The sequence below is a fragment of the Malurus melanocephalus genome, unplaced genomic scaffold, assembly GCF_030028575.1.
Source record: "Malurus melanocephalus ecotype Western Australia unplaced genomic scaffold, MMel_1.1 scaffold_238, whole genome shotgun sequence".
NCBI lineage: Eukaryota > Metazoa > Chordata > Aves > Passeriformes > Maluridae > Malurus > Malurus melanocephalus.
In genome coordinates, this window is record NW_026623470.1 from 1,022,092 (window position 1) to 1,045,919 (window position 23,828).

General features: G+C 35.1%; 1 protein-coding gene across 4 annotated transcripts in view; it reads left to right on the forward strand.

Annotated features, from left to right (window-relative positions):
* FMN1 (formin 1) overlaps positions 1–23,828 on the forward strand; it is a 150,429-nt gene that overhangs the window by 93,089 nt on the left and 33,512 nt on the right. For all 4 annotated transcript variants that reach the window (XM_057375088.1, XM_057375089.1, XM_057375090.1 and 1 more), the window contains 6 exons: positions 1,127–1,188; positions 3,351–3,439; positions 8,017–8,146; positions 9,506–9,652; positions 12,906–12,965; positions 14,760–14,880. In XM_057375088.1, coding sequence (XP_057231071.1) covers positions 1,127–1,188; positions 3,351–3,439; positions 8,017–8,146; positions 9,506–9,652; positions 12,906–12,965; positions 14,760–14,880 — 609 coding nt within the window. The remainder of the gene's footprint in view (positions 1–1,126; positions 1,189–3,350; positions 3,440–8,016; positions 8,147–9,505; positions 9,653–12,905; positions 12,966–14,759; positions 14,881–23,828) is intronic.

Below are 23,828 nucleotides of genomic sequence, written 5' to 3' on the forward strand. Positions count from 1 at the left end.
AATCTCAAAATTTATAAGCAGTCAAGGATCGTTTGAAGAAATATAATACAGTTAAAATTCAAAGTTATCAGATAGTAGCTAATGACAAGTCACTTGTTACGTGCTTGATTCTTTTGGGATTAATGTTTTCAGTAATATTTAAGCATAAGTCATGAGTTCAAAAATTGTGCCCAGTCCCATTAAAAATCTTGAGGAAAATCTGGTTTCAGAAAATTTAAACATCCAAAGTTACTTCCATTCCATTGTGCGTCTCTTAGCTCAGTGGAATTTAACATTAGAGTACATCAGAAGGCACCATGAAGCAATCCCACTTAGTTTTCAGATGATGACCAATTCAGTGCCTTAAATTGTAATGAGATTTGCAAATGTTGGAAGCACCTATGTCATATATTCCAAACGTAGTAATATTTGGAACTAAGATAGGAAACATTTTGAGACTTTTCATTTTGGTAAAGAGGCATAATTAATCTGTGAAGACTCTACTGCAAGTGTTTGTGTGATATTGAAAAGAATTTATCTGGAAATGGTAATATGGATAGTTTTCTATTGCATAAAGCTAATTTAAATGTAAGAGTGTTGAAGATAACTTAAAAACTGTAGCGCAGTCTTCTGTGCTGATGAATTTATAACTTGCAAACTTTGAAAATCTGTCTGCTTGTCTACTTASCAAGATTGCTAGCTCCTAGAAAAGCGTATCTCCCTGATTCCCCATGCACACTGGGAGACTTAAATACCCTAGGTCCCAGTTCGTTCCTATCCAGCCTTCTAAGCTAACATGAGATCTTTGCTGTTGTTCATTGTCTGGTATCAGTTGTTCTCATGTTCTCCTGCCTGGCCAGTGACAGAATCAGCTGAGTACTTACTTCGTCACATCTTTGACTGCTGAGTATATTGAAGAGAAAAAGTAGAGCTATATTCTACTGAGGCAGAGTTTATAGCATGTTCTTGCAGGAGTACTTTCATCTGATGTCAAAACAAAAATAAAACACTGAAAAAAAAAATATTAACTGGATACATATATGTCTTTTACCTAGGTTAAGAGCCCTTTAGTACATTTGTCAGGAAAAAAGAATTGAAGTCTTCCTTATGTTTTCCAGTGTCTAATTTGTATTTGTATTTTGTACAGCTATATTGTGTGTTGATGACTCCGTAGTAGATCTGGAAACACTGGAAGCTCTATATGAAAACGTAAGTAAAGATGGGATAAAAATGTGGTTAATCACCAAAGTATTTCAGGTTTTAGGCTGCTCAGGGGACTCGTAAGTAAGGTTCTCAGAAAATGCTTAATATGAAGGTTCTGSGGTCCACCAGTGCTGATTAKTTTTCAAACACCACCTCATGMAGGGCACAGGAGCAGGCAATTCCTAAATATCAGAATTTAAGCAGATTAAGCAGAAGGTTGGGTTGGCTGAGCTAGGTTCTTCATTTGGAACTAAGGCTAAAAAAGAAGGTGTATGCCCAGTGGAATCAATGTCAAGTGTTGCGGGAGGAATACAGAGAATACTGCTTGCCACTGCAGGAAGAAAATTTGTGYAGTCAAAGCTCAATTGGAGTTGAAGCTGGCCAGAACTGTGGAGGACAATAAAAAAAGGTTTTTAAAACATGTTAATAGCAAAAGGCAGTGTAAAARTAACATCAACCTGTTGCAGGATGAGGATGGTCACTTCACAGACAAGGGACATAGATAAGGAAGAGATGTTTAATGCTTTCTTTGCCTGTTTTTTCAACACTGTTGGTGGGCTGAGGGGCTCCCAGTGCCCTGAGCTGGATGCCCATGACTGTGAGAGTGATTAACKCCCAGTCAACCCTGGACTTGTGTGGGTTCTGTTGTTCCAACTGCATCCCTGTCTGTCTATGGGGCCTAATGGACTTCGTAAAAGAATATTCAAAGAGCTAGCTGATCTCATTGTGAGGCCTGCCTTGATTTTTGAATGCTCTTGGGAATCTGGAGAGGTGTTGGCTGGAAGCATTTGAACAGTGCTCTCAGGCACAGGGTGTGATTCTTGGGTTGTCCTGTGCAGGGCCAGGAGTTGGACTTGATGATCCTGATGGGTCCCTTTCAGCTCAGCATATTCTATAATTCTGTGACCAAAGGAAGCCAGTTAATGTGATCTTTTTGGATTTCAGTTAAGATGTTGATGCTGTTTCTCACAGTATCCTTTTGGATAAAATTTCCAGCACAGAGCTGGATAAACACATCCTGTGGTGGGTGAGCAACTGGTTCACAGGTCATGTGCAAATTGTTATAGTGAATGGGGTGACATCACTGGTAATCTGCCACTGGTGAGGTTCTGCAGGGCTCCATCCTCAGCTCTGTGCTCTTCAACATCTTCATTAATAACTTAGGTTGCAGAACTGGAATGTGCATTGGGTAAGTGTGATGAAGATGCTAAACTGGGAGGAGCCATTGACTCCCTTGAAGGCAGACAGGCCTTGACAAATCAGASGGCTGTGCAACCACTGACCACATGAAGTTTAAAAAAGACAAGTGACAGATTCTGCACCTGGGACAGGGCAACTCTGGTGAATGAAACACTGGAGAGAAGCTCTATGGAAAGGGACCTGGGGGTCCCTTTGAATATGAGCCAGAAAGTTGAATATGGGTGAGCAGTGCCCTGGCAGCCAGGAGGGCCAACCCTGTCCTGGGGTGCATCAGGCACAGCATCACCAACGGGGCAAGGSAGAGGATTGTCCTGCTCTGCTCTGGGCTGGGCTGGCCTCACCTCGAGTGCTGGGGGCAGTTCTGAGAGCCACAGTACAAGAAAGATCTATAAAGCATTAGAGACCATCCAAAGGAGAGCTRCAAAGATGGTGAGGGGTTTTGAGGGGAAAACATACAAGAGGCAGGTGAGGTCACTTGGCCTRTTCAGCCTGGAGGAGACTGWGGGGCAACCTCRTTGTCTGCAGCTTCCTCATCAAAGGGCTTTGGAGGGACAGGCACYGATCTTTTCTCTGCGGTGACCAGTGACAGGTGGGAATAGCATGAAGTTGTGTCAGGGGATAGATACATAGATTAGATAACAGGAAAAGGTTCTTCACCCAGAGGGTGGTTGGGCACAGGAACAGGGTCCCCAGAGAAGTGGTCACAGCACCAGCCTGACAGAATTCAAGAGGTATTTGGACAGTGCCCTTGGGCRCATGGTGTGACTCTTGGGGATGGTCCTGTGTAGTAAATGGCACATAAGGTGCTGGAGGAATTTATCATAGATCTTTAAGCATCGCTCTTTTGCATAGTCTAAATGTTTCTCAGTTCAAAAAAGATAATTGCTGCTTTCAGGCAAACAGCTAAAGTAGTAATTTATTAATTTCTTATTAATTAGCAACTAATTAGTTTATATTAATTCACTCAGAGAGCACAAAAGGATGAACTGGAGAAAATCAAGCAATATTATCAGAATTCAAAAGAGGAGGAGCTGAAACTTCTGGATAAACCAGAACAGTAAGATTATTMTTTTATATAATGTATTACTATATGATACAGTCCTTCGATGATATATTGAAAGCAATTTTGATTCATAATTCTTGGTAAGTAATTATAAGCTTTTTTAAAATAATAAACTTTCTTCATGTATTTCAAGGCATGATGAAAAATTTTATAAAACTTTTTTCAGACATGACAGATTTTACTACATCAACTTTGACCATGGGGACTGATAAAATATGTAGCCTTGAATCAGTAAGAATTTTCATTCCCATTCTCACATTTGTAAAAGACTTATCCTTCCCTTAAAGCATTTGTGGCTAAATTAATATTTCATAAAGCAGGGCCAGACTTACTTTGGTTGTTAATTATTTGAAAGAGCTGCATGAACAGAGAGGTGAGGTTGGTCCTGTGGCACAGACACATGGTACACTCTGGTCAAGTTGGCTGAATTCCACTGTTCCTCTCCTGCAGCTGTTATGGCACTGACAACTGTTAGGATGAAAAACTTAAGTGTTGCTTCTGCTGTTGTAATACACCTTAGACCGATGTGAAAGAATTCTTGAGAATTCGTAATCAGAATGGTAATCATTAATTTTATTTAGTGTGTACATTTGATTTCAGATTTTATGCTCTATATGGACCAGGGTTTTTTGTCCTCAGCTGCTTCATTGCTTTTTCCTTTTGTATTGTTTTCCTCTTCCAGTCTTCCTGCCCTGAGGCCTCTCTGTCGTCTTGTTTCCTTTTCCATCCTGTTTGTTTTTGTCTTTACTGCCATCTCTGGTGTAAGAAATGGTAGGGGGAGGAAGAACTGAAATAGCAGAGATAGTATATGATCGATTAATGTCAGAATTAATACATYTCATACCTTTTTTTCCCCATGAAAATGTTAGTGCTTAAGAACAGATTTTTCTTTTTCTGCTTACATAAGGCAGTTAAAAGCTCATTTCTGACTGCCCACTGAAGAACAGGTTAGTGTTGGGAGATGAGGGTGTTATCTTACTCTTGATTAAGAGAAGCTATTGTTCTTTAGGACAACAAGAAGACTTAAGAAGACAAGTATCTGTAAAGTGTATATATATATACTAGCTTATTTTTGCATCCCATATCCATGGCTTTCATTGCCTTGGCTTGGGGCGTAAGGGTACATTGTGTGACTAGCTGATGTTTTCCAGAACTTGAATCTTTGGCAGTCTGTTTGCTGTACGGCCAAGTTAAATAAATATGAATGCATTTTGTSTTCTGAAGAATACGAATCTTGTAGAGCTCTAGGGTTATGAAGTTGTCTTTTCTGTAACTTAYAGTGGAAAGAGGTTAATCTTAATTAAATGCAAGTTGGATTTATACTATCATTGTTCCATAATTAAAGGAAAGAACTGCAAATAAAGCAGTTGTGCCAGGTAGTTCAGAGTGAAATAGTAGTATCAAAGACAGAAGCTATTTTTTTATCAATTATTACTCCCTGCTCTCTCTGTAAGTCTTAAGTATCCCATTTTTACCCTGTTGTTAAACTACATAGGTTAAGAAAACTAGCTTAAGGGGAAAACTATTTTACTTTATGCACTTCTGTAAATTTTGTTGGACCTTCAGAATAATGTGAATGCTTTCTGAAAACTCAGTAGATCATGTGCCCCTGRCTTTGTTGTCTAAGTCAGCCTCTAAGTCAACCTAACTGCAGAAAGAGAGAAAAGGGCTGTATTTGTGTGTGGTTAAAATACTTGCTGTGGGGCATAAGCCTCATGTGTTGTTTTTAATGAAGATCAAAATAAAAATGTAAATGAAATAATTTGTCAAATGGTGTCACATACTAACAGTAGTCATTGATATATTGAAACCATTGATTGGTATTCATTGAAGTCTAAAGGAAACCTTCATGTGCTTGGATTGCCAGACAAATGCTTTAGTGGTATCACTGATGTTCTTCTGCACATGTGATTTTTATTTAGTCTTGCTGGTATGTTAAATTTGGCACAAACTGTAAGTATGACAGCAACATAACAATACCCCCCTAAATTATGCTTCATGATAATAGTTGTTAAAATGCTAATATCCATTATAATGAGAAAGATTTATATGCAAGACTGGCCAAAATCTGGGGCTTTGCTAGCAGGATAAAGATGCTGTAGCTGGTTTCCAAGAGACCCTTTTAGTTATAGTGTATTCTGTGTGTCATCTTCTCCTGTGAAATAAGTATGAATAAAGGAAATAGTAGCAAAATATGGTACTGATTTGAAAGTAGTTTCGGTAAGTAGGGAGCAATTTATATTTGCTGTCCCTGTCATGCCACTTGCTTCTCTTTGAAGACAGCTCTCCTTGGACTTGAGTTTAAATCCTCCTATTGTACTTAAAAGCTTGCCAGGTGACATACACCGTTTTCCCAAAAAATTGTTTCTAAATTRTATTTTTCAAATGCAGATAAATGTGATCTGAAAATTAATTAACCTCCATAGAATCAGCTCTCCTTGTCCATCCTCTGCAAGAATGTTCTCTTACACTAACATCTTAACAATGTGCCTGGCTTCAAATGTCTCTCGATTTCTTTAATCTCTCCAAGATTCTGGTAGGATAAAAGAGTTCTCAAGTAAATGCAGTTTTTTTTTTAGTTTTTGAGAGAGAGGAGTATGATGTACCTCACAGAGATGAGCAGCATATTTTCTATGTTTATTTTAGGCCATCAGAATTGTAGTAATGAGAAACCCATCCAAAAGCTATGTCACAGCCACATCATCATTACGTTTAGTTGAAATCATACTTTCCTCACTCTAAAATTGCTAAAATTACTGAAACAAGAATAYTCTTTTCTCTCCTAAAGTTTTGTACGTCTGAATTGGTAGTTTGTCTGTGTAAGCATGGTTTCATGCTATGACTTTTTATTTAGCTGCTACATTTTAAGTCGCTAAGATTCCTTTTTGTGACAGATTTAAGTTAAAAGTATTCTGTCTGGATATTTACTTTGGGTACTTTGAATTCCAAAATCTGGGGATATCTTCTTTTTATGCCAATGCTGTTTTAACTATCGGCACAGTTATGTTGAATTCTAGTAATCAGCCATGTGGGAAGTAGTTCTGTTTTCACAGGAAGACAAGCATATGTGTCATTTGACTTTTTACATTTAAACTTTTTAATTGTATGTATGTTAGAACTTTAATGAAGCAGTTTGGTTTTTCTTTCCTTTGTTTCTCTCACACAAAGTGCAAAATACCCTATTTTCTTTTCCTGGCAATACCACTCATTCGCAATAGGAAGCATTTTTATTAATACCAGCTTGGCATTTCTTTTTTCCCACTTCTGAAGTCTAAGAGCCAAGCTGGGCCTCCCTGGTCCTTCTCTCACAGTAAGTTTTTTCATCAGGCAAAGAAAGGAAAAGAAAGAAAGAGAATAAAATGGCATTCCAATTAAAACAGTATTTCACACTAGCCACAGGTGGATTTTGCTGATTTTTTCACCACCATTTTTTGCCACCGTGTACTCAGCAAACCCTAGCATGAGAAAGGTGTAAAGCAGATGTAAATATGCTGATGCTATTTATTTTCAAAAATAAATAATTTGGGAAAATCAGATGTAATGGCTTAAATGATTCAAATAAATACAAGAAGAATTCAAGCTAATAAATTGAATACCAAATCTCCCATAATTCAGTGAGGTAGAAAGATCTTAATGGCCTTGCATTAAGGGGAATCTAAGGATATCTGTAGACAGGAGATTGGAAGAATTGTGTCAGAGTGATACTGGAGCAAAGACATCTGAAATCTTAACAGAAAATTGTTGTTATTAAATATTGTATTGTAAAAAATGCCAAAGTCTCTTGTATTATTAGCCAAGTTCTTATATTTTAAATTGGTGAAGAGAAAAGGGAGGAATTACTCATCCTTTGGGATGCTTTCATTTTGTGTGATTTGAACTGGAGTTGTTGAATATGCCTCTATTTATATTTATTTACCAGAGGGTTAAAAGACAAAAAACTAGAGTAGAGTCATGAGGAATATGTACCTATGAGGACAGATATAGAGCAGATAAAGGGTTAGTAACTTTGCTGAGCAGTGACGGAAGGCAGTTACACTCCGCAAATATTTTAGAGCTAAATACAGGGCTACATGCATTCCCATTGATTGWAAGTGTGTAAAATAAATTAGTAAATTAGTAAAAGAATTTGGAAAATCAATGCTGAGAATCAGAAGAAATTTCTTGGTCGGGATTTTATATTATAAAATAAACTTATAGGAATATATTGAGTTCTGTGTTTCTGGGCACATTTTTAAGGGAAAGAAGCTGTAACTAAATAGGTAGTCCTRTCTAGGTTTTCAGGTTTCTTTAAACGAATGATATAGGTTTGAGATTTTTCTATTTATTACTGTGAAGCTAYGATAGTCAGTGAATTGATATGATAATCATTAATGTCTTGCATTTTGCWTGACATTAAGATGATTTTTAATGCATTGTTAGCATAAAGAATATGACAGTTATAAATTCTTTCAGATTTGATTTACAGTTGGAAAGATTGCTTGTATATTTCATGATACYGTAGGCTTTGATCCATTATGTACCCCACAGAGAATAATCATAAGGATTCATTAATAATCCTTTTTTCCCCACAGATTTTTATATGAGTTATCTCAAATCCCCAACTTCGCAGAACGAGCTCAGTGTATTATCTTCCAGACAGTTTTCTCTGAAGGGATAACATCAGTGCACCGGAAAGTAGATATCATAACTCGTGTTTCCAAKGTAAGTCCTAATGAAAGCTTAATTAAAATTTAAATATATTTTAGAGTATTTATGCTTCATTTTTACTACAAGTCAGGAGCCTTAATCCTGCTTACTGGCTTTTTTAGGAAAACAAAATGTTAGTAAATTTTCAGCTGCTTAAAAGAAGAAAAGGAAGAATGAAAAGGGAAGGTGATGCCATGTGGAGTACACAGAAATATATTTTTATTTAAATGGTACATTTTTATTACTTTGGATATTAGTAGTGTAATAGATGATCTCCGTAAACTAGAAATTAAATATAAAACAAACTTGGTACAGGGCCTTGCAAACTTTCTTTTTTTCATACCACTGTTGATGCCAATAGGTGTTTGTCATGTTCATTATCTTATTACTTTCCCTTGGCATCTTCTAATTTTGGTAAGTTTTACCCAGTAGTTCTGTACTATGGAAGACTAAGGACAAGGTTTTTAAATTATAACAAATAAATTATGAAAAGTAGAAGGGGGTAAAAATTAAGAGACAGCTTAAATGGTGGCCTAAAGGTCTAACATCCTAACCACAGAAAAGTAGTTAATTTTAATATTTTTTCTAATTTGAAGATTAGCTTTTCATTAGGTTTGCTTTCACAGCGTACCCATGCTGTACCCCTCTGGATTTCTTCACAACAGAAAGAGATTCATGTTTTTTTCCTTTTCCAAAGGAAGCATAAATAAGGAATCAGTGCTGTATGAGATAGGGAAAGTCATATTGCCTTCAGCTGGCTTATGAGGAGTTCACCCTGAAACTGATCTACCCAGTGTGTAAGGCTACATAGTTAAGAATGGCACCTGTCGCCTCAGATTCTCAACTTCAACTGTTGTCTTATAAGTAATTGAAAATACTAGTTCTACACTGTGTTTCTAGAACTGTTTTCTGTTCTGAKGCATGTAATTAATTAGTCTTTAGCCCTGTTATATCTGGATTAAGTGTGGATCCAGGAATGTGAATTTTCATTCTCATGAGAAGCAGACAATGACAGTATGAGTTTAACCCAGTGGCAGCAAAAATAGCCCTTCTCCATTTGACTGTGCTTTATGCAAACTCATGATAAACCACCTTCTTAAGATTTTTGAAATCTTCTGAGAATCTTTTTGTCACTGACATAGTATTTGATAACATATAATTTGCTTCATAGGGATTACGTTAAACGTACTCTCTTAGGGACATACAGTCTAAAAAATATTTCCCTTCAAGTTTTGAGTTTCAGCTTCCCTTTCATACCAAGGTAAAACAGACAAGAAAAAACTGTAGCAAAAATAAAATGGAAAAAAATAGCTATTTTATATTAGCAATTGGAACTTTCATGCCAGAATTTATTGACCAGTATCTATTTTCCAGGCTTTGCTGAGCATGACAAGTGTAAAGGAAATTTTAGGTTTGATTCTGGCTTTTGGAAATTACATGAACGGAGGAAATAGGACCAGAGGTCAAGCTGATGGATTTGGTTTGGAAATACTCCCCAAACTAAAAGATGTCAAAAGCAGAGTAAGTACTAATGTTTAGCTAAAGATAATTTTTCTGTAATAATTTTTTTTTGTTCCTTCATCTGTTAGAAGTGAATGTTTTATTACTTGCTATTCTTGTTTGGGAAGGCAAGGCACTTTGTACAACTTTCATGCTTTTTTTCTCCCAGCTTTTCACCTCCTTCTCCTGCATATGTGTATGTTTCCATAATCTCTKATTTCTCCTGTTCAGTACTACTAGGATAATTACCTTATGTGAGAACTTCTGTATGTCTTTTGTTAGCAGGGACTTAATAACAGTAGGGTAAGAGAAGTGAGAGAGCGCAGACTGCTCAAGTCTTCTCCAGTAAATGTCCCCATTCTTTTTTCTTGCTCTTAAATGAAGGTAGCTCTCTGTGAATAAAGTTTTTTTAAAAATCAGGTTTAAAAAGAAAATATTGGTAAAGGTTCAGTGTAGCATATACAGTAAGAAATTATATATAAAGGATCAAAGAGATRTCATACCAAACAAGATACTTTCAAGCTTTTTTTTTAATTGTCAGTTAAATGGATGTAGAACATGAATTTTGAGCGGCATTCACAGGAAAGTGCTCATAGATGGCAGTAAATTAATTCATCAAAAATTGAGAAGCGCTAGCTGGTTTTTGATTAGTCATGCTAGGATCAAAGTCAGGCTCAAAGGCTACACACCTCCTGAGATGAGGTCGCTTTGTTTCTTATTTCAGTAGGGCAGAGGAGGAGGTGTTAGGTAATGTGGGTGATGGAAACACTGCTCAAAGTCATTCTTTGCCAAGACATACCTAGACCCTACATGGATATAGGAAGCCGCAAATAATAGGAGACAATTTTCTGCTGATTTTGGTATAGACTTGGAGTGTGAGAAAAAAAATATTTCATGCTCTTCCACTTTCCTTATGTGAAGTGTTTTTTGATTACAAGAGATAACAGATTTTAAGCTTTTGCTCCCCGTTTTGCTTCATGTATGTAGGAATGCATTTGTGAGACAGGCAATGTTGGGAAAGCAGTGTGTCTATGGACCATTTTGCTATACTTGTGTACATCATCATTAGTAAAGTGTAGAAACACATTMATTGAATTGTTCAGTAGACAACTGTTTAAATGAAACCTTTTTCCAAAGGATTTGAATTCTTTGTCTCCTAAGGATATTGARATGCTAGAGCAAGTCCAAAACTGATAGTCTGGGGCACAAGTCTGATGAGGAGCAGCTGAGGGAGCTGGGGTAGTTTAGCTTGGGGAAAAGGAGGCTCAATGCACATCTTACCACTCTACACAACTGCCTGAAAGGAGGCTGTAACCAGGCAGGCGTTGGTGTCTTCTCCCAAGTAACAGGCAATAGGATGAGCAGAAACAGCCTCAAGTTGTTTCAAAGAAAGTTTAGCTTGGATATAAGGAAAAMTTTCTTCACTGAAAGGGTTATGAGGCATTGGAACTGGCTGCCCAGAAAGGTGGTGGAATCAACATCCCTGAAGGTGGCACTTAGGAWTATATTTTAGGGGTGGATTTTGCAGTGCTGGATTTACAGCTGGACTCAATGATCCTAAAGGTATTTTCCAACCTAAATGGTTCTGTGATTCTAATTCTTATTTTTGTCTTCACTGTGATGGTTCATCTGTTCCATATGACCATTTTTTTTCCAGTCCTTCTGCATGGACAAGACACAGCTTAAGCTGCAAACAGCAGCTTAACCAGAACCAGGCTAAGTTTCCCATTACTCAGGTGTTTGTTGGCTGGCTAACTGCCTTGAAGAAGAATGTAAAACTCAGCTTTGCCTGACTTTCCTCAGTAAAAGTACTAGGTTTARTCTCTCTTCCATCTACTTATAAACTTCATAGAATTTAATAATCTCTGGGACTTTCCAATGTGGCTGAATTAACAAGAATGTTCCAAAATGATGCAGTATTAACAGTGAGTGACTGATAAAAGTATAACTGCCTAAGACTTGTTCCTTAGCAAAACAAGCTAAAAAATTACATTATTTACAGTTTCCTGGTAGCCAGAAYATTATTAGTTTAGACTAGTCTTCAAAATGTATAAAAACTGAAAGGGTTCACTTGCTACAGGCAGACATGAAACCTTGAAGATACTTGGTAGACTGTATTTGCAAAGGAGAARAACGCAGGGTTTTGTACATTGGAACGTTGAGGTATTGTTCTCTGTCCCATTACTCCTTTGTTGTGAATTGCCAGCAAGCATGTCTAAGTAAGTGAATTCCATGAGCCTAGGTAAAGAGCCAATGCTAAGTGTCTCTTACTTCACATAAAGGTCATTTATTGTCACATCAGCTTAGTAACTTTATTCTATAGAGATTTTTTGAYCTGCCAGTAATGGCTTCTAAAACTCGTATACACACAGGGTGGTTTCTTCTGCATGACAGCAGTGACTTAGTTAAGAATTTTGCTGGTGTATGATACTAATAAAATATAATGTGCTGCAGACTCTCATATAGACAAGGCAGCTCTGTACAGGAAGTCAGACATTGTTCACTTATAAATGTTTGTCCTGATACCTGTCAATATAAAATATGCAAACACATCCAAAAAACTTCAAAGGCATTCCAGATATAATTCCCTATATCATGGTTCTTTTGTATTGCTGAATGTAATGTATAACTTTTCCTTAGTTCGTCTGGCCCATGCTGACCCAATGACATGTAGCAAAATAAAATATTATGTACAGTTGTGTGCAGGAACATAAAAATGGTGATGCCATAAAGTGAGAATTAAAATCATATTTTAATTTTCAGGGCATGAAATATACTTCTTAATAGCATACTGTCTGATTTTGTATTTGAAATAAAATATGTGAATGTCTATGCCTTTTTTAGATCTCCCTTACAGATGATTGAGAAAATAGAAATCAAGAAATTCTGTTCACCTTAATGTATGAGAGGTGACTGTAATATTTAGTTGACATTATGTTTTATAGTAATGTTATTGAATAATAATTATTTCMGTTACTACTATTCAGTAGTAAATAGTATCTATTTATTAAATAAAATGTGAGGACAGCTTCTCCCATGGAATCTTTCTCTGCATATATTTTTGCCTGGTATTTAAAACCAAAAGAAACTCTAGATCTAGTAGCAGTATGATGAAGCCAGTGTTATAAAAGATCAGTTTTTTTTGGTCAGTAATGGTAAGGCTAGAAAATGTTGTGAATCCTGTTTCTCACAGCAATATAAAATAATAATTGATTTAATTTGAAATACAGTGCATTTTCGCTTACTTGAATCACACATTTTTAATTTTTCCTAGGATAGTGGAATTAATCTTGTGGATTATGTCGTCATATATTACCTGCGCCATTGTGATAAGGTAAAGGATTGACTTGCTCTATCAGCCTCTCCTAAAGTGGGTTTGTAATAGCTTCATAAAAATCTGAACATAGTACCTCTGATGGGAAAATAAAATGCATTTCTTCTGCTTTCTGACAACGGTTATGTACCTCAGTAGGCATGAAATTTGCTGTAAGTTTTAAGATTTTTGAAAATTTTGCATAGGTTATTTGTGTGAACCACTGCAGGCMGTTAGCTGTGACCATTGCAGACTGGACAGGTGGTCACACCAGCTCTGTCTTACTACATCTGTGTTGCTGTAACATTTAAAAATTTCTTCTGATATMATTGTATTTGAAAGCAGAAGCATGATTTCTCTCTTAGAACAAAGGTTAGTATTTTAAGATAGGTGAGTCAGCTGATGGGGATGAAGTTAGGGGTTGAAATGCGTATGATACTCCTCCATATATGCATTTATACATATTATATATATTCATATATTAAATAAAGGTATTTTTGGTATCTGCAATAGCCAGACTTACTGAGTGGAAAATTTGAACTATTGCATTTTAAATGAAAATATCTCTATTAATTGATTTTAAGAAGTGATAGCTTTTTTTTCTTCCTTTTTTTTAAATTCTTGCGTAAGATTGTTGAATTGATGACCTAGTAGTCCTGAGATATGTAGATCTGTATCAGTTTCCTTTCTTTAGGGTTTTTGAGTTTGTTTCTTTTTTCTTGTGTTTTCTGTTGTTGGTTTTGTTGGTTTGAGGTTTTTTGGGGGGTTGTGATTTTTTCGCTTTCTAATTAATTTATTTAAATATTTCTGCAAACTTTCTACTATACTGTAATTTTACTTAAGAAGATTTTGTAAAACAAAAAAGTRTATCTTCCTTGGGAGGAAATAAACACATTGTAATTATCAGCCATTGCACTTCCTCCACCAAAATGTTCAAATCTTTATAAAAAGATTTTTTTTTCCCCATTCACAAAACAATTATTGCTCAAACTGTGAGTTTTCCTTTATTACAGACTGAAATCCATGCAGGTATATGCATATTGTAAACTCAGTAGTATATGCTTATACACAGCAATGCCATATTTTAATACCATTTATACATACTTTACTTGTTAAAATTCCACTGGAGATATTGCTTTGAACCTTGTAAACATTTTTTGATGGTTGGGTTTTGGTTTGGTTTTGTTTARTTTTGTTTTGTTTGGTGTTATTTGTTTTACTTCTGATTCTTTTTTCTTAAGATGCTCAAATAAAGTCCTAAAAATAAGGTATATACTTAGGAGTTCCATAGAGGCTTTAACCCCTGTGATTTATTTAGCCACATAAGCCTTCAACTGTGTATTTTTATCTGTGTAAACTGCTTCAGAAAATATATGAATAGGAATTTATGCTTATAAAGTGTGTGTATTTTTAATGGATTGTGAAAGAGTGAAACCACAAACTTTTGGCATAAAATCACTTTCTTCCATTAAAATGGCTATTCCTGTTATCTTTTTTTGAGAAACTTCTAATCCCTTATCTGAATCTTTATTGACACAAAATTAACTGTAATGATGTAAGTTTAATGTTGTTTCAAAGTTGAAATTGAGCACAGTTTGCTTTACAACATCTAAAAGGAAGTTTCAATACTCAGAATGGTCAGTATAAAATCTTAAATGAGATAGATGTTGTTTTAGCAAGAATGATTTAAAATATGTTATTTTTTTAATTTTATAACACTGTTTCATACATTAGAGGTTTTTTTAAGAAGCAATTTATTTCACTGGAAATGCTTTCAATTTTCATAGTGGCCTGTTTATTTGTTTGTTTGTTTAGGAAGCAGGAACAGACAAGAGTATTTTTCCTTTACCAGAACCACAGGATTTTTTCCAGGCCTCCCAGGTTAAATTTGAAGACCTAATAAAAGACTTAAGGAAACTGAAGAGAGATCTAGAAGGTAACTGGGAACTTTCACATTTGTTCAACTAACAACAAAGTGCCATTTAAAATGTGATCTTTATGAGGTTTTCTTATTGCTAATTAGGTTTATAGTGTTGATTCATTTAGGGTTTTTACACTGTGGCACAAATTACTCACATAAATTAGAAAGAAAAAAAAATTTAACTCATGACTTAATAAAAATGAAAGTAGAGAGACTGAAAAGTAGTTTTCCCTTTTACAATCGAAAGGCCCCTTAAGAAACCTTTCTGAATAYTTTTTTAGTTATGTGTGAATTTTCTTCTGGCTTCTCCAGAGCTATGTGTTTAACTGTAGATATCTGTTAGCTCCATAACATAAATACTTTCTTCGGTACTTGTATAACAACAATTTAAAAGCTACAAGAAAGAGTTGAATACTATTAATGGAGAAATAAAACACAGCTTGCCAAGGCAGAGCAAAGGGAAATGGAAGGCTCCAGTTCAAAATATTTTCACCCTGGGACATAAAATAAACATTTTAAAATGTTTATTATAAAGAGGGGCTCAGAAACCCAACTCATCTATCAATCAAGGTACTGAGTGGAAATAAAATAGSAAGGGTTGTTCTCTTAAGTATTCCAAGCAGTTTCCCTTTTATTTTGTGCTACATTCAACTTTCTAAAACAAATTCTGCAAATGATGATTGAATATTTTAAGCCTTTTTCTTGTTACAGAAAAGTTTGTACTTTACTAAGGCGGTTCAATGTMGAAAATGGAGTTTAGAAAGAGAATCTGCATAAAAACCTGTAAAAACTTTTACATTTAGATTTGCCTCTTTGCACCAGAATGGAAGTCCTTTTGTAATCAGAACTGAACAAGATGATTGTTTTCAAATTTTTTCAATGTAAGGTGCTGAAAAGCGTTACAAAATAGGTTATCCTTACAGCTAGAAATTGCTGGACTAGGTCACTGCCATCCTTAGGATAATTTCAAAGGTTAATAGTGGTAGGAAAGTATCAGTTGTTGTTTGTTCGACCCGGGCACAAGTGAGTGCTCTATCTCCTCTCATCGCTTGGCCCTGTAAGCCCCTTGGCCTGCCCTCTTTTGGGSTAGTTTTTGCAGAAACATGATCTGTGTTTGATCTTGTACTTTTTCAGCATGTAGTCTTGCTGACATTCATCTTAGTCGTGCAGGATCTGCATTGAGGCTGTGACAGTCACATCATATTTGTTCTACATTGCAAAGACACAGAGAGTAGGAAGAGCTGAACTCTAATTTTTAAACTGCAGCTTTCTTGTAATCATTGATTTCTGTTTTCTAAACTAAATTTTTGTAGGTATTAGTAGCAAATCTAGAAAAATCGTTATGTTGAGGCTCTTCTCATAATTCTTTGTAAAGGTGTATGTTAAACCCAGACAAAGCAATTAACATATAAAGTTAACGACAGCAAGTATTTGAAACCAAGAAGGTTGTGGAAATGTTTTCCGATGTTGGTATTTTATCACTTAGAAATATTCAACAGACTCTAACAAAGTTGCTGTGATTATTTCTCTTACATTGAAACAAAGAAACAATCACGTAAGAATTTATCTCTTTCAAAGATTCCCTTTCAAATTTTTTCTTTTGGTTAATGCTCTAGTTAATTTTTAAATCAAAATTTTAATTGAAGAGGTTATAATTTTAACACGTACAACAAAGATTTGATGAGTCTCTGTAGTTTATTGTAGCCATTAAAAAGTTGTGGCTGCTGGCAGAATACCAGTGAAAGTCTAAAGCTGAAACAGATGTGAGTAGCAGAAACCAAGTCCAGAGRAGCGTTGGGCCCAGCTATCCAGACAGGCGCGGCCCTTCAGATGTAAATAATTTGAACAATATTAACTGGGGCTGCCTGTGTTATAGGGTACGTTGGATTTATTTCACAGTTTGTTGGCTGAGGTAGTCTCAAGCAGATTACCTTGGAAGTGGGATGAGACAAAGTTAATAAATGAAAGAGGAATTTTCTTGTGTGTCTTTAGGGAATGAACTAATGTTCCTGTAAGTGACTTAACCTTGTTTCTGAGATTTGTAAGGAATGATTAATAAAAAAGAAGTGTGTCACTTCTTGCAACTGAAATGTCAATTTTGATAGTTACTTTTCATAGTAGTTGTCAGTTAGTATTTAAAAATACATTTGACCAGCTTATCAAGGCATTAATTTATGTTTCTAACATGGATATTAACATAGGAAAGATGGAGTTATCACGAGTGGCTTGTCTAAATGGTGTAAACCTCTGGTTTGAAATACCTAGACACTGTGGAATTGAAAGTTCAAATCTGGATGGAGCACTAACCCTTTCATCCTTTTCAGATAAACAGATTGAATTCCATACAATTTGCTATTTTTAAATCTTTCAGATTAGGCTTTAAAGGTGGAGACTAATTTTATTCTGAAAGGATTAGATTGAAGTTAGACTCAGGAATTGAAAAAAAATGTTTAGGGAACTTTAATATTACCGGTTTTTAAAACATATTCCAGAACAAACTTTTTAATCATGAGCATTTTATGTTAAAAAGAATGAGAAATAAAAATATGTATTTAATGTGGGGTTTTAAAGGGAAAGAACTGAATATTAAATGGTGAGATGAAAATTTTTGAGGGAAGTCWGGTTCCATTCTAGCATCCCACTAGAAAGAAGTTTCTGTAAACTAAGGTTTTCACTCCAGGTCTGTTGGTGTATTTCCAAGGTTTTCAAATATTACACCATATCATATGCAGATACATATATTGATTTAACACATGCTAGCTTTCCATTTAATCTTCGTAGTTATGGAAAGAAAAGGTTTTGCTTTGCTTAAGATTGTAAGGATCTTATTCCTTGTCTAGGGCAATGAATGATTTCCATGTTTCCTTTCCCTGTGACCAAACATGATTTACCTTCTAATTTGCCCAATGCTGCTTGGTGTTCTTGAAATCCATATTCTTCTGGAATAAGCACAGGATATTTGAAATGTGTAATCATAAGATTTTCAGAAAGAAAGCCATTTAACCAAAGTTTGATAGACTGGTATAAGTTTTACCATTTACTTTTACTAATCTATGTCCAAAGTTGAACAACTTTAATTAAATCAAAATTAGTTGCACTGAAGATTGTTTCCATCTGTCATACTCATTCTTCTTTTTTGCAATACAGTAAATAAAATTTTAAAACTACTCTGCTCTTTTACTCAAAAGAAACAATATTAGATGCCTCATATAATTTACTGTGATGTACATTATAACTTTCTTGTATTCTTGCCCTTAACAAATGAAAGACCAAAGATATTGATTGAATTGTTCAAAATAGAAACCAAGGTGGGTCCACTCTAAGTATTTYCAAGAGTCACACTTCCGTTTCTCATAATTAAATTTCCTATAAGATGGTAACATTCTGATTCCACTGAAGGTCCATGGTCACCAGTAGAAAAATTGGTTACAATTTTCTTACTAGATTTTCAGCACTGTATATATGTATTGCATTTTTMTGAACTTAAAACTGTGTGTGTGAGTATATATGTAGGTGTTTGCACACACATGCATGACAGAAAGAAAACAATCTAAAATAAAAAGAAGACTTTAGGGATCTGCTATACAATAGTCAGAGACAGAAACCATGGTTTCATGTTGGGCACCTCTTAACCTAATTGCTGACAGATCTGTATCTTGCATAAGTATGTAACCCCCAATCTTTCCCCTATTTAAATAGGAGACTTTCATCAAAACTTGAGTTTATGACAACCCCATTTTGTAATATTGCATAATCTTTATGAAAAGATTAAAAGGGAAGTAGGTAAATCTGTGCATGAGAAGTTGAGAAATTACACTGTTGTGTTAGCCATGTATCCCATTCTATTGCAAAGCATGAAAGAGAATTTAGGAATAAGAATTGGATGAAAGTTCAAAAGGATCACTCATTCTTGAGGCTTTCAGCAACTGTTGCTATAAAGAGTCAAGGAGGATGACAATCAGTTCCTGCAGACTAAAAATGTGGTTTTCCAAATTTAAAGTATTGAAAAACATCTGGATTTATCAAGGATTCTAAGGGAATATGTTTATCARTAGGAAAACATAATCAGTATTATTCACAAGAAGTTAATTTAAAATTGTTAAATGTTTTTTCCCGTCTGTGTTGACAAGCTGAGTGTCAAAAGGGTTTTGCAACAAAATGTCCCATAATTAACTACGGACTGGTTTTGTTCCAGAGATTGATTGATGTTTTTAATTAATACATTGAGGTAATTTTCAGCTTCCGTTGGATTTCTTTGTATGCACATATGGAGAAATTATTTTGGTGTGTTATCATTTATTCAGGTGGAATTATATATTTAGTTCATATATAATCCAGCCTTTGGTAAAGTTCAATCTGTGGACTAGAGTTTTTGTATATTTATGGTACAGTAATAATCAATAACATATGGATTACAATGTTCAGGGGTTTTGTCTGTTTTTTGATTTGCTTGATAGTAAGAATACTGGATCACATCATGAAAATTCTAAGTGTGAGATCAGGTTTGAGTATTAAATTTCTAAATAATTTGTAGGATCAATAGCTATTTCTCAGTAAAAGAGGATTGCTTATTCATTTACAGAAGGGTAGTACTCAAAAAGTATCAAACTTGCTTTTCTAACATATTTTCAACCAACTGAAACCTTAGTCTAATTTAAATTAAATGTTTTAAGTCAATTTAAAAGAGGGGCTTAAATGTCTTGACTAACATACATATGATAAAATCTTCCCAGAAGGAGCAGAGAAGTTGTGTGATAATTTACTGAGCCTACATACTTTCATTTTCTTCACATTAGTTATATACTCTTTATGATTTTGGAAGTGCAAGCAATTGAAATTTGAACTGGGTGGTAGAACATGAAGAGCCAATAGATGCATGTCTTATTTCTTTAGGTAATAGCAAAAAAGAAGCGTGTTGTTTTGTATTTTGCACAGTCCAATATTTATATTATCTATTTTGAGGCAGAGCAAAATGGTGTAAGGAAAAGAGCAAAGGATGACTTTGTATAGGAAAAGTTACTTTGTTTGCAAGAGTTGACACTCTTCAGAGTTTTCTGATCACTTTTTGAATAGTCTCTTGCCTCAGCAGAATAGATGTATTTCAGTTTGTTTTGATTTAGAAAGATCCAACACAGGCATTAAAAATGTATTTTCTATATGTGCATTGGATACTATTTTACAATAGGACTTACTTTTTGACAGTATTCCACTGGCAATGTTCGTATGTGAATACATTTAGTTGAATTTTTCTAAGTGGATTATTTCTTAAACTGTCAGTAGATTTTTTAGTTTGTGATAAAAAATGACGKTATGGAATGGTTTAAATAACATTCAGATATATAATAGAGCAGCTCAGCAATGATGTTTAAGAAGACTTTATTTCCTGAAAGCAGATGTCTGAATGTGTGCACAAAGGCACAGAGAGAAAATTTTCAGTTGCTTAAACAATGGCATGCTGTTAATTTTTTCTTTTACATTTTTTTTCTTTGGCTAAAGAATTCTCGGAAACTTCTTGTTTAAAATCATTTTGCAAATGTTAAGATTCTGAAATGACTCTTGGAAATATCCATTTTGATTTTCTGTGCACTTTTTTGTGCCCTTTTAAATAAATAAATACGTGTGTGTATGTTAAGCATTAGTTACGTAACTGTGAAGATACATCTGGGAGCAGGTAGTGTACATCTGGGAACAGGAGGAGCACTGTCCCTATTAATGTGCATGATGGATAATGAATGATGGAGTTTGGAGCGTGTTAAATACTAATGTTGGGAGGAACGGTGATTTCACATTTATGGACCTCATCAGCTTTTCCTCTTTGTGAAAGTATGCAGTAAAAGACAAGACAGATTTCTGCTAGAATGGAGGCAATCACACATCAAAGATTGAAAGKGCTTTAGTTGAGACAGTGGGATACAAATTAGTAATAGTGGAGCTGATTAGCACTGTGAGAAGTGTTCTTRCTAATATAGCAGATAGTTTTTGAATTTACATGATTTTAAATCTAAGTGGAATGCTCCAGGTGAGCCCAACTTCTACCAACTTGGTAGGAGAATTAATTGTCGAACTTTACAATCTGTCTTGCACATAAAATGAGAGATCCAGCAGTAGAGAGGAAAATAAGAGATCACTTCTCTGGCTTCTACAAATTTCAGCTCATAAACTGTTTCAGCCATTGCCCAATTCTCTTCTATCTGATCCCTTATTCAGAATGCTAAATGATAGAATGTTTGAGTGTTTGAAAGGTCTTTTTTTTTCTTAGCACTGTAAAAATCCTAGCTCATCTGATAAAAATATTATTCTTGCTTCTTAAAAATGTTGTCTCCATCTCCATTACCCAGACAAGACTCTTCAGTTTCAAGATACTCTCTTTTTTTGTGCTGTTCGGAGAGAAATGTTCCAGTTTCTCGGCAGATTAGCTAGCTCACAGTTCTATACTCTTGACAGTTCTTAATGATGTGTGGAGTTCTGTATGTTTGAATCTTGACATTTAACAAAAATTTTCTCCTAATCATGTGTGCTGGAATCACTTAAAGGAGCCTTCCAAAGACTTGACTGGAAAATTATGAGGCTTTAGTAATTATAATCATTTATATGTACTGTTCAGTCCCTTGCATTGTGCTCTCTGCTGAACGGTGTGCTGAATGTAAACTACCATTTCAGAAGGAATACGTTAACCAGAGGCTCAGATATGTTGCTATGGTGTAAAAAAATATTTAGCTTTACTAGTAGTCTTTGTTCATTTTGCTAAATGTGTTCTTGGGAAACAGTTCTAACAGAAAGATTTTTTTAATGATTTATATAAAAAGTTGATGCCCTTTCACTAAACAAGGAGCTAAGAATTTTTCTTTTATGTTAGTTGAGGCTAATATAGGCCTGAAAGTTTTTGTGTATGGTATTACCAATTCTTTAAAGTTCAAAATGTTAAACTTAAGATGAGCAAGCAAAGCCCACTCAAAAGTCAAAGCTAGAATTTCTGATCAAACTTGTGAGAATTGTCAAGATGTCTGTCTCCTGGCTTCAGAGCAGGTGAACTTTACAGAGTATTTTGCATGTCAGTAATTCAGTCATKTCACTTTCCACAACTTAGGACTTATCACTGAAATGTTTTTTATGTCTCATTTTCATGTGACAGAGCACCTAAACAGATGATCATTTCTGTGTATCACAAGGAAATGTGTTTCAGACAAAGATTGGGCTTTTTACTTACTGTCTTCTATCCTCTGAATTTCTTTTTRAGAAAAAGGAATTACTAATGTGTGAAGAAGGTGAATGTATGTAGAAGCACATTTCTTCTTCTAAATTAGCTGAAAATATCTTCACAGACAGTAGCTGTACAAGCAATTAAAAGGTTAGAATGGTTTATTTAGTTTTATGTGTGCTAACCCTTTTTTGCATTAAAATATAGACCTTTTTTAAGACAATAAAAACAAAGCTCAAGAATAGCATGCTACCACAGTCTGATGCCCTTTTACATTTTTCTAAGGTAGTTTTGTCTCAGAAAACCTCCCATCCCCTTCACGGCGTTTCTGTCTCTGCGTTGTTCAAAGGCTTCTGTATTAGTCAGTCCAGCTCTGGCTTTGGTGTTAGTGCTTGAATGTTTTTGTGTTGCTTTTATGGACGTGTGTACAGATTATCAATATGTGTCCAAAAGGGCAAAGAAAATACCAACTCTGAAACTTTTCTGAGGCAGCAGCAGTATAACTTCTTGTAGTTGGATGTTTTTTTAATTCTTATCATGCTCCTGAGGAATCAGGATCAATCTCTTCCCTTCTGTGCATTTAAAATTCTATCTGAAAAGAAAGATGCAAGTTTATAAATAAGTGCAAAAACTGTAGATAGTGCAAAAATGTATTAAACTAAAAATATCATGTGACCAGCTCCAATGAGTAGGTGCCTAAGTGCATGTAATAACAAGAGAATATRCAGATCGTGCAGCAGTGTCCACTGGCTAAACATGCATGTCCTGTAACTACTTGTTTAGCTTGCAAAGTTGTCCTCAAGCAAGAAAATCTAATAAAGCAAAACCAAAGGAACAAAATTGTAAGAAAATTATATAGCACTTGCTGAATAATATAAATTTATGCTTTTTATCTAAGGTTTATTACGTTTTTATTTGCGTGCATAGATCCAAGCAATGTAACAGGTCTCTGCAGTAAAAGATCATGGATTCTCTCATACAGAAATTTGGGGTTRTTTAGCACTGCATTGAATTCATTTGCAGTATGGTTTCAAATGCTCTTGGAAACAGAAAAGGTRAGAGATCTAAAAAAGAATTAGCAAATTCTTTGAGCCTTCTGTCAAAGATATGCCTGCCTTATAACAAAATAAAAGAGCAAGCTTGGCAGAATAACCTGCCATGCTCTGAACAGACAGGCACGGGGGAGGTTTAGCAGCTTTCACAGAGGCATAACTCATCGGGGATAGTGTCAGTGACAGGTTTATAGGAATTCATGGTGTTGATACTTGGTTTTGCTGTCAGGCTGATTCCTGTAACTGCTACTGGTGCATTCTGGTGAGTAAATAGTTAGTAATTTACTGTTGTCAACGTTAAACTATTTCTGGGTTTGCGTTTACTTTAAAAATGGTGCTTAAAAAATTCCAAATCGTGTCTGATTGACATTGAAATGCTCTTTACATGAAAGTTTGTTTATGGGCCATGATTCTTTTGACAGATTTACAAGTGTCTGTGGAGTTTTAAGACTATTGCCCAATAGGCATTAAGTGAGAGACATTCTATTTTGTAAATATTTTCACTTATATTGGGGATTTTTAAAGAACTTTTTGAGCCAAGTACTGCATTAAATCTGAAGACAGTGGCAAACTGATAATCAGCAGTTTCCAGCTTTGTTTTAATGTTTTGCTAATGCTTTCCATTTCTGTGGCCAAGATTTGTCGTGGGTGAAGCATGATGTACATCCAACAATTTCTAAGGGCTTTCAAATACTTTTGCACTGTTGCATTTT